This window comes from Antedon mediterranea, chromosome 6 (genome assembly GCF_964355755.1).
Source record: "Antedon mediterranea chromosome 6, ecAntMedi1.1, whole genome shotgun sequence".
Classification (NCBI taxonomy): Eukaryota; Metazoa; Echinodermata; class Crinoidea; order Comatulida; family Antedonidae; genus Antedon; species Antedon mediterranea.
The window spans coordinates 19548391-19560071 of record NC_092675.1 but is presented as its reverse complement, the minus strand read 5'-3'; the positions used below and the strand labels follow the sequence as shown (position 1 = coordinate 19560071).

At 32.8% G+C, this 11681-nt stretch overlaps 1 protein-coding gene across 1 annotated transcript in view; it reads left to right on the top strand.

The window, feature by feature from the left end:
• Positions 1 to 3188: 3188 nt before the first annotated feature.
• Positions 3189 to 11681, top strand: part of LOC140051072 (protein patched homolog 1-like) — a 33763-nt gene continuing 25270 nt past the window's right edge. Inside the window, exons 1-3 of the mRNA XM_072096161.1 lie at positions 3189 to 3463; positions 3649 to 3750; positions 4735 to 4927. Coding sequence (XP_071952262.1) covers positions 3425 to 3463; positions 3649 to 3750; positions 4735 to 4927 — 334 coding nt within the window. The 5' untranslated portion in view covers positions 3189 to 3424. The remainder of the gene's footprint in view (positions 3464 to 3648; positions 3751 to 4734; positions 4928 to 11681) is intronic.

Sequence of the window (11681 nt, the reverse complement as noted above, 5' to 3'; positions counted from 1 at the left end):
GAAAAGAAGTTTTTTTTAGAATCAAATAGTTTTAGATATCGGTTGATTACGCTCAGAGACAAAGACTGTTTAAAAAGGTATAAATAGGAACCCCGAACTACTTTTACAACGTCAAAGATAAACTTGAACTTCTGGTTTAACGCGATTAACTAACACCGTACGTGTGAACACCTTGGCATTTAATCCCGGATTACCTTACCACTTGCGTCGTGTGTTGTACCTATATGTCTCTTATATAGAATCAACAGAAGGCCAAAAGAACATATAAATTTATAATAAAAGTTCAGAACTTAGGTGTAAATATTGATCATTTATGTTTGCCTAATGGTATACTCCATACCGGTTATACTTATGGGCGCGGCGGACCCATGATTATTTTAGCGAGGTGAATGTCAATACTTATTTGAATTAATTATATTATATAGCAATTTTTTTTTATCACTACAACACAAACACAAACGTATGTTATAACATTAAATGGTAATATATGATGACGTCAGTCATACGTAACTTCTAGGTAATTCTCGGTCATTTGAAATAAGCGGTGAATTTTAACCAGTCCTGTCACCAATCCCACGTAACTATTGTTGATGGTTCAAGGCTTGGTGTCGTGGACGGGAATTAAAACATAAAGGCCTAGGGTGTTCCACCGTCTCAGACCACTGGTTTATTCACTTTAACTCAAATGACTTCTCAATTGTAAAAGACCTACTTTAGTTGAAACTGTAACAAACCTAGTCGTTCTGTCGATGTCGTGTCTACTGTCGACATTTGAAAGCAATATCGCATGAAAACCCATTCAAACATTGATGTAGGTAAAAACCATCAACATAACAGTAGGCCTACTATATTCATGATTTGCTGATGGTAATGCGTTTATTGATACGTAATGTTACGTAACGTCACGTAGCAATTCAATTACTTGTAGGTTATAAACTAATTCCTCGAGTTAATTGGCCTAACACACTACAATTTTATAATTCTATAAATGTATTATTGTAAAACAGTTTTTAAGAAGTTTAATTTAATTTGTTAGGATGCGTGATGAAGGAATGTAAGACTATAGTTAAAGCTTGGTTCCCTCTAGAACGCAACGCAAAGACGTAAACGCAACGTAAGCGAGTTGACCAATCACAAGCTTCGTATTATTCGAACTTTCGCTTGCCATTAAGCTTGGTTCCCACTAGAACGTAACGCAAGGACGTAAACGCAACGCAAGCGTTTTAACCAATGACAAGCGAAGTTATAGACAGTAAGCAATCACAAGCAAATAAGCCATCGCTTGTGGTTGGTCAATTCCCTTGCGTTGCGTTACGTCCTTGCGTTGCGTCGCTAGTGGGAACCACGCTTTACGTCCTTGTGTTTGTTTCGTCCACTGGAGAGTGGGAATCAAGCTTTACCTAAATTGAAATGGGTGTTCGAAATTCAGGCTGCCCACCGCTGTCCAGAACAACTAGGCCTACGGTACATAACACAGTTATTGCTTGAATAAATCAACGCTTTCATTAATAGGCCGATATTTGCCTCAGGAAAGTTGCCGAGGAGACCTTGTCCCATGAATACATGAAATGTGTATCGAAGATTCAAATCACATTTTTTGGCACAAAAAGCACCTGAACTAGTTTTATAATTGCAGAGCCATCATGTTTATATATATTTCACTAGGATTTGTCAAGGGATGGTGGCTTGAACCGCGTCCCCAGCTTCATCCATGGTTCATACCAGTGGATTTTTTCCAAACTTAGGGTCTTTTTATATCAACTCCATTTACATGTTATTATTATTTTATTGTTTGAGTACACAGAAACGAGCCTCTTCAACTGTTAGTTTACTATGTTAAATAAGAAGCGTATTTTATTTCTCATGATTTCTCTTTTATCTGATTTTTAAGTTGATTTTGTGATAACTTTGGAAAATTGACTAGGATAAAAACTTTAGGTAGGCATAAGCCTAGTTTATGGTGCGACAGGAACAATTAATGTTTTTAATAATTGACTGCAAATATTTTAAATCATCATGACCTATGAATCAAACGAAGGAATGCGGGGCTTATATTTTTTAGTGTGTAGGCCCTAATGTTTAGAAAGGTTTTTTTTGTTCGATTCATTCGCAACAGTCAAGGGCGATTGATGCCCAATTTAATCAAGTCAGCTAATATAATCTCACATTCCACGTTCAGGAATGGTGACCTAAAATCTACAATGCCTGTACGTCGATTGACGGTAGAACAGTGCCGAACGAAATTATGATATTAAAAGCGCATAAGTTTAGTTTTGCACATCGGCATATTATTCGCCCGCTCGATAACCAGCCGCATAGGGAACCTGACCCGTGTCCCCCCTAAAAAAGGAAAATAATAAATAATACTGTAAAATGATTTCAGTATTTCATTTAATTTTGTGTAAAACCGGGGCCCTTTACAAATCTTTCTTTGTGTCTTCTTTCATTTCATTTTTTATTCTGAAAGAAAAACTTTAGAATATATTAGTCCGTATTATGCCCTATATTGTGTCAAAAAGTGTTTTTAGGGGTAATTTTTTACTAGTGACGAAATGTTAACGCCTTATCAGGCAGTCTAGTTACACCCGGGTTAGTTATTAATAAGACCGACTCGATATAGCGCTGCTCTAGGCCCACCCAAGTTGCCTTGGTTTCGTGCATTATCGGGCTGTACGTAATTAAAGAGTTCGAAGAATCGACCACATGGCGGGTAGCTGCTCGTAATGTAATCTTATTCGGTAGCTACACATTATTATAACGTTAAAAATACAGGCCCAATTTTCATGTCGCAACATTTACATTACAGGCAAACGATAATTTTAAATCGGTAAAGATTCTTCGTTTGTTGTTTTGTTGATAAAAGATCAGAAACATCAATTTCTCATTGTTTGCCTAAAAACTTTCACTGTTTATCCTAAAATCATTTGTTATGACATTCTGTTTGGGGTAGAGATGATTTTGACATGGGTGTATATTTTTTTAGTTCGTGATATCGTTAATCCTTTATTTTAGTTTTGTCATGGGTTTCTTGTGATGTTGATTTTTCTTGGCTCAATTTTAATGCATGTTCGGTTCAGGTGTTTATGTGGTTTGACCGAAAGAATCGTTATCTTTCATCATTTTGACTTGTGTGGTCTTGATCGCCTTCCTCGTCGTAACTTAGCAACTAATGACACGAAAATGTAAAATCAACAATGTGGGCCCCACTATGGACCAATCAGCTAAGGGAAATCTGACCTGAAGATGTGCCAGTCTGACAGCCGGGGGCGGGGCTTAGTTGAAATCTAATGCAACTCGCACTGTGCTGGCTATGGCATTCATTTCAAAAAGGTTTGTTGGGTGATAGAAAGTACGTGCTAAATGAATGAAACACTGGAATCATACGACCGAATGGGCCTGATTTTAGGCTTATGATAGGCCTAGAATGGAACGCTGGGCTCGACCAGCTAGGAGAGAATCTGAGGTTTGTTACAATTCTTGTATTAAGCTCATAGGAAAGGTATACGGGACGTTTGACAAACAATCGCGAGGATTGAAGTTAGTTAATGTGCTTACGGATGTAGGCTAGCTAGGCCCAGCGGCAGACTGCCTCTGCTATGTACTCGCAGAGAAGTATACATATTTTGATTTTCCTTTTCTTATTTTCAGGATTCCCTTCCTCGTCGGACATCAAACGAATGTTGTTACGAGGACTTATTAACCAAAACAAGTTGGTGCAATGCAGAATATGCCTATAGAGAGATAGAAAGGGTGAGCTTTTCGATCAACTACTTTTGTTCTTTTTCTGTTTTTGGTCCGGTTGTTGGATTTGCGATCTCATGTGAAAACTTATTTCATCGTGTGTGGGAACTTAAATGCGGATTAGAATCCACGCTTATGAATGGAAACTGTACTCTATAAGAAATCGTGAATTTATAAAGTCTTTTGAAATATATTAAGCTTATACATACAGTAGATATTAAAACATCTCTATATTTATTAGTGGAGACATGCTGATTATACATACTGTATTTAGTTGGAATTTACCCTTTGATGTCATTGTTGTCTGCTTTGTGGAATGTATATAACAAGTTTAATTGTCATGGATAGAAACTTATTTCAAAGATCTAATTAAACTTTAATTAATTTTGAATGTAGAAGCTTTAGTTTATACAATTATTCATAAACATTACTATCTTGCAAAGTTATAAAATCTATAAATTATCAATGTCTGAGTCCACTATACAATTTAATTTAATTGTGTTTGTTAAATGTAAGTTTAAAAAAGTTGAATTAAATTCCCCAGGACTAGAGTTACTGTAGAGTATTAAATAAATATTATAATTTTGTGTATATGTATACCTGTAGGCTGTATAGTACTTTCTATGTTACTGTATAGCTAAAATAATGCTATATTAAATCTTGTATATTAATTGATTAAACACTTCATAATAAGTTATGTAAGTTTAAAGTTTACAGACAACTAAAATCATTTTATTTCATCTCTCTCCAAAAATATGTGTCGTTATTTCCGGACAGCTGGCACCCCCTGAAGTGAATAAGACCACAAAAACTTGGCCTATTGGCTGCTACATAATTATGCTTTTTAATTAACAATTTGTTGTTGTATTTCTGAACAAACAATATTTTCAATAACTTTGCGCCCTAAAGGCATGATTTCAATCATAATTTGGCCACAAAAATCTTGTTACTTCTGAAATGAAATACAATTAATAACATTTGTTTGTTTTATAGGGGCGTGCTGATGGGAACAAATTGGCCCTATGGTGGAGAGCAAAAATTCAGTCAATACTGTTTTGTATTGGATGTTATATACACCTACATAGGAGTAAAGTTATATTTGTGGGAGCTCTCTTTTTAGCTGTTTGTGGATTTGGAATGAAATTAGCCAAATTGGAAACAAATGTAGAAAAATTATGGGTAGAAGGTAGGTAGACATTTTTGTTTTTTACAACTTTATTATTGCAGAAAATTTTATGTTAAAAATATAATTTTAAAACACATACATACTACACTACTGTATGATGCCATCAATAGTTAAGTATATGATGCCAGTAATATTTTTGATAACATTTTATATTATCCATAACTTTTAACTTTTAAATTGGTTGTATACTTTTATTAACACTACAGTTAGTTTAGCATAATTTACTGATAGTAATAGAATCTTAGTTTTCAGAATTCTTGCTTAAGAATTTTGATTCAACAAAATTTACTATTTTAAAAACAAATTGTAACATTTTATGCTATCACAAAATGAAAGGTTCCCGAACTCCATTACCACATGTGATCTTGAGGCAATGAACAACTTTCTACTTGAATATTGCTTTTTTTCAAGGGCATGTGCTAACACCCCTGTGGTCATTCAAACTAAAGCCTTTAGTTCAAGCATTTTACAAACAAAAAAATAAATACAAAATCCTATTACAGTAATTAAATACTGTATAGTACAGTAGTAACACCTTCTATGGAGATACTACAGGCGATAAGAAATTAAATTCATTAAATTAATATGTTCTATGACTGTATACCGCCGGCGCAGTAAGAAAGTTTAATAATGTCTGGTTATGGGTTGCTTTGTGTTTTAGCAGTTAATAGGGAGGTTTCGCAACCTTACGAATACGATAACGAAAACGGATACGTCATACATTTGTGAAACTTTTGAGCTGATCCCCATTTCATATTCGTAAAGCGTATTCGTGTTGACGAATATCACCAGTCATATTCGTAACTACAAAACGAATATAGTTTTTGATCTATTTTGCACATTTTGCATTTGAATCAGATTCATGATTATAATATAATTATAGATTTATTGAAAGTAATTTACTAAAGTAATTTACTAAAATGCCAAGTAAATTTTGATAAATAGCAGTTTTTAAAGTCCTCACTCGCTTTGATGTTACGCTAGGCCTAGGCTAGGCAGCCAAGCACCAAGCAACACGTACCTGCGCTTCGCTCAAATTTATCGCAGTCATATTTTGGACGCGCATCAATATTTCATTGCCATGCAAAACAGATTTTTTTATGGCTTACGAAAACGAATACGTGTGCGTGACGTATCCGTTTTCGTTATCGTATTCGTAAGATTGCGAAACCTCTCTAATGCTATCAGGAATAAACATACTGTACTGTGATTTCAGAATACTATGATGAAATATAAACATTTGTATCTAAAATATACTTGACTCTATGATTTCAAAATACAAAGTGCAGAGCCTGATGATTTCGGTAAACTATTCTATATTTATCTTTTAATTAAGTTCAATGAGTGGTAAAAATTGATGTGTGTGGTCTAGGAAGTCCTGATTAAAATAATGTATCAGATTGCAACCTTCTACAGTATGTCTTGATGATGTGATAAACATATACTGTAGTATGTAAACCCTTTTCCATATAATACTGAACATCCTTTTTATGTATTTAATCAGAATGAAAGTTCTGAACACCAGTCTGTAGGCACAAATGTAGGTCAACAACATATACATGTATTAAAATTGTATAAAACTGTAAAGTTTTTGTTTCTAAATGTAAACATCATAACCAAATTATGTACATAAGTAAAGAACCGTTACTGATGAAATCTATAATAAGTTAAATATGTGGTTGTTGCAGTCTATTTTGTGCCTGCTTACCTGGATAAACCGACAATATATAGGCTCTCTCTCCGAAGAGAGGATACAATTTACAAAAAAGAAAGATCTGTATATATAAAATAGCACCCCTATCGAATAATGCTATACTGTGTACTAACTACTATCTATGAATTGCAGTATGGACATTTTATTAACAATTATTTAAATCCGATCTAGAATAAAAATTTGTTTGAACCACATTTTTTCTTTTATTGTTGGAACCTGAATAGTAACAGGTACAGATCTTTTATTTGTAGGGTTTCAATGGTGAGGTTTACAGACTTATCTTATCATCAGATTATTTCCTTGATTGTTCATTGAAAGGTTCAATTCAACTGGGTATTTTCTCAATTGAAATTGAAAGATTTCCTGTATTTTTAATGAGTCGATTTCCAGAAAGATGGGTGTACTAAATTAGGCAAAGTAGTCAACAAAATATTGCACTGAAGTAACCTACAAAAGTGCAGGATTCAAAGTATTCAACCGTAACTGGACAGACTATAAACTCTAAAAAGAAATTCAACCATTAATATTGTATAAAGTTTAAAACTTCCAAAATATCAATGTATTGTTGTACAGTATAATTTTTTTTAATTTGACTTTTTCATTTCCGTCATTTTGGCTCTTGTACACGATGGATAAACATACTGTACTTTTTTGGCAAAAGATTTAGAAGTGGTTGTCAACGGCCGCCTCCAATCATGACAATTACATCCATATTATGTAATTGTAATGTTTTATTTATAATATATAATTATATTATATAAAATTAGTATCCCTGAAAATGTAAATTTTTTCTATATAGGCAATAAAACATTTTAAGACTTTCCACACACACACACCTTGATGTTTAAGCGCCAACCCCCAGAAGCATTCTAGAAAGTCTAGTAATACTATATACAGCAAGTCTTTGATTTGAAGTACAGTATATGGATATGTTATCATCTTCTTGTTCTTCAAAACGTGTGCATGTACCGTATTATTAATTTAGCTTGCATAATGTATCATTGTTAACATACAGTAGTAAGTATATTTAAGTAAGTAAGTATTTACTATTACAATTTAATATGTTTATTTTAAACTAATTCAAAGATTAACTTGTTTACTTGAATACTTAACAAGCATTTCAAATCTATTGATATGTGTATTAAGTAAACTATCTTTTGTTCGGTGTATATTGTACTCTTGTGTGTACAGAAAGGTATAACATTTAATATTGTTTTGCACATTGAGAGATAATTAGTAATGTTGTATTGTAATTAAAAGTCTTTGTTTACTGTTCTTTAGGTCTTTCTTATTTTAAGCATTCTTGACAATTTTTCCAGAGGCAGTTTTGAAAATGTTGTATCAAAATTTGACTTCTGTCAAGCCTATAAATGATCAAAAGTTAATGAGGTTTTTTAATGGAAATTAGACCCACTAACCACATTTAGACAAGGCACACATTGTGGGCACAAAAAAACATAACCTTTTTACTTGCAGGTATTTGCCGAAATGTGTTCAAAATGCACATTACAGAGAAACCGATACACTCACTGTGAGTGTATTATCCTCTTTTGAACTTTTTAATGATTTTATGTGTACCGGAAAACTAATTTAAAATTTGGTTTGAAGCATATACTGTAGTACAATTCTAATTTGTATTATTACAATCATCGGTACTGTTATATTGTCTGTTTTTAATGTACTTCAGCAGAGAATATCTACAGTAAGTGTATACTTACACAAAACGCCAATTTTTATAACAAGTTCACATTTTAAAGAAACTAAGGATCATACAGTACTACTGTAGCATGCTGTTGTAAGTGTAGTGTAAATTGAAAATGTGCATACTGTATTGATTGTTCAATAACTCATTTTTCTACAATATTTTAATAATATCAACATAAATTAACATTTATTCATTCTTGTACACAATATGTGCAGATGAGTTACAAAAGCTGTCTGGATTTTTGTCATTAAATAGTAGTCTCCACAAATTGACTAAAAGTTAAAAGTTTGTTAATTGTTAACTCCCATGTCATCTGAAATTCTATCATATACCATGCTTTCAATAAGATTCCTGAAGAAAAGAGGTAATCGAACTTGCTGTGTCGGCGCTTCACGCTGTGCCATATTAGAGCTGGAGGTGTTATGTTGCAGGCCTAGAATTAATCCACCCAGTTGCAATGCTTCTCCCCGGTGTTTAGCCAACGTGAGCCTTACTCAACCACCCATATGTATGAACTAAGAAAAACAAAACACAAATTTCTTCATTTTAGGTTAATTTGTAAGGGAATTCTTAATACAGCATGACTACTAAGTTTAGTATAGTTCTTGCTACTTAACAGTACCGTACTGGCATGTGTATTTATAAATAAACACAGTACTGTACCTGTAACTGCACAGTATACTGTATTGGTATGATATGAAAATATTGCTTTACTGTACAGTACAGTAGATCCTGTGTTTATCGTACAGTACTCTACAGTATGTCTTCAAATATGTATTCTAAAGTTTTCCAACACAGGATCTACAGTACCTACTACTATACTATACTATACAGTAAAGCAATATTTTCATATACAGTAGTACCAATACAGTATATTGTGCAGTACAGGTACTACTGTGTTTAGAAGTTTAATTATAAATACACATGCTACAGTAGTACATGTTAAAATAGTAGCCTACCCTAAACAGTGCAAGAGTACACCTTTTATATAAAACACAGTAGATATGTGTTGTGGCGATAAAGTTACAGTACTGTAATCTTTACTTGCCAACCAACAGGGACATATATGCACAGTATATTCCGATACAGTACATCAAAATGTGTACAACAGAGGAAAGATAACAAATATTTTCAAATTTAATTATTGCACAAGTCCGTGCTAATTTTTCCAACACTGATTCTGATGTGCAGAATCATTGGTATACGTACTGTAGATCATGATTTCGCTGACAATAATACTGTAGCTGATACAGCATATGCAAGCATTTTTAGAAATTTGCATAAAACCCCAATATATATGTCCTAACCAAGGACAATGAAAGGTACAGTGTTTATGTCTATTATATACTGTAGCAGCAGTGTAACTTTAACTAAAAATTAGCATGTACGGTACTACACCACCAAGCCACTGCTAAATTATACCCCCTGAATAGTTTAGTAAAGGGCATTCATCATATTTATAATACACTTACTACAGTACTGTATGTTCTGTGATTGTGAATGTCAACAAATCTATTTTTACTAACAAATTCTTGTTTAATGCAATCATGAAACATGATGCACAGTGGATACTAACCTTTGACCTCATCTTGACAGGTGTTGGGGTCAGTTTGATATCAGTGGGAGGTAGGGTCATCTGTGACCTGGTCCATAAGATAGAACCTAATTATGGCAAGTGTTTAGGTAATTTGAATCTGTGTAGAGTTTCTCCTAGTCTAGTATTTCTTCTATTCAAGGTCACTATCATAATTACATCTTCTGACAAACCCAGAAAACGACATTTTTTATTAAACAAATTAATTTAGTTTTTGTGCTTAAAACTTCCAAACTTCCAGAGATTTTACTTTAACCTAATGTTAACTACTGTATTACTAGATTTGAATCAAAATTGTTTTTACAATATACTACTAAATGTAGGTACTTGCAGCCATTTTGAAACTGTCTGTACATGTACTTTACTATATGGTACATGCTAAGTTTATCCTCTTTATACTTAGTAGGGGTTATGTTCCACGGAGCCTTCCATAATTATGAGAAGCCTTGCTGAATAATAAATAAAGTATGTGTGGCCTGATAGTAACAACCCATTGAAATAGGCTTACATCATGCCATATGAAAGTTTTTATCTTCTTCTCAACAATTTGCTCTATACTAGACAAATAAACAAGGTTAGAGATTGAGGTATTTATGTTGAAGAAACACACATCAGTTTTGATGACTGACCCTGTGTACCTGTGGTATATAGTAAAGTTTTTTTTTGTCCATTTTCATTAAAGGGTTTATAAATTACCAATATATGAGTTGTTTTCTTTTTAATTTTTTTATATTTATATTAAATACTGTAATATCCATATACTGTTATATTAAATGCCATTAGTGTAGTTTTGGAGTTATAGTACTTTGCTAGTATAGATTGTACAGAAATATAAACCCATTATTAAATGAAGTGACCCTGTGTACCTGTGGTATATAGTAAAGTTTTTTTTTGTCCATTTTCATTAAAGGGTTATAAATTACCAATATATGAGTTGTTTTCTTTTTAATTTTTTTATATTTATATTAAATACTGTAATATCCATATACTGTTATATTAAATGCCATTAGTGTAGTTTTGGAGTTATAGTACTTTGCTAGTATAGATTGTACAGAAATATAAACCCATTATTAAATGAAGTGCAAGTTATTAATGATGTTGGTCAAAATATAGTTAATGTCTCAAGGCCAAGACAACTTCAGAATTCCACAATCTCATCCAAATGGTCAACTGGTGTATTTTACAGACCACTTCCAGTATTCTACTGTAATAATTGATAATCCAAGCCAAATGGAAAAGCCTTGGTTGGAAGAGTGGTGACCTATTTCAGGGTCTTTGTGTCAATAAATGTAGTGAGAATTTTCCTTTTTCCATAAAACGAATGTTAAGATAGTTTACAGTACTGTCTATAAAATGTAGAAAAACATATAGTTATCTTTTCTTAATATAAAAGAAGAATTGGGCCCTTTTCCAAATTCAAATTAATGTTGCTGTGATGTTTTAAATTTCATTATACTTTTATAGAAGATATCTTTGTACATTGTATAAATGTTCTAAATCTGTAGTTTTTAGTACAGTACTGTACTGTAGTAGATGCTCAATTTTGAACTTTTGAATGTGGTTGTTGAAGGCTATTCAATATCCATACAAGTACAAAGCAATAGATATTTGTGGTAACAAATAGTAATTCCAGTGAATAAGGAATTAAAGAAATAAACATAATGGTAGAACTGTCATCCCCATTTACTACTAGACCTTGCTACCAACCATAGTTATATGGTTTAATTTATCATGAAAGTGG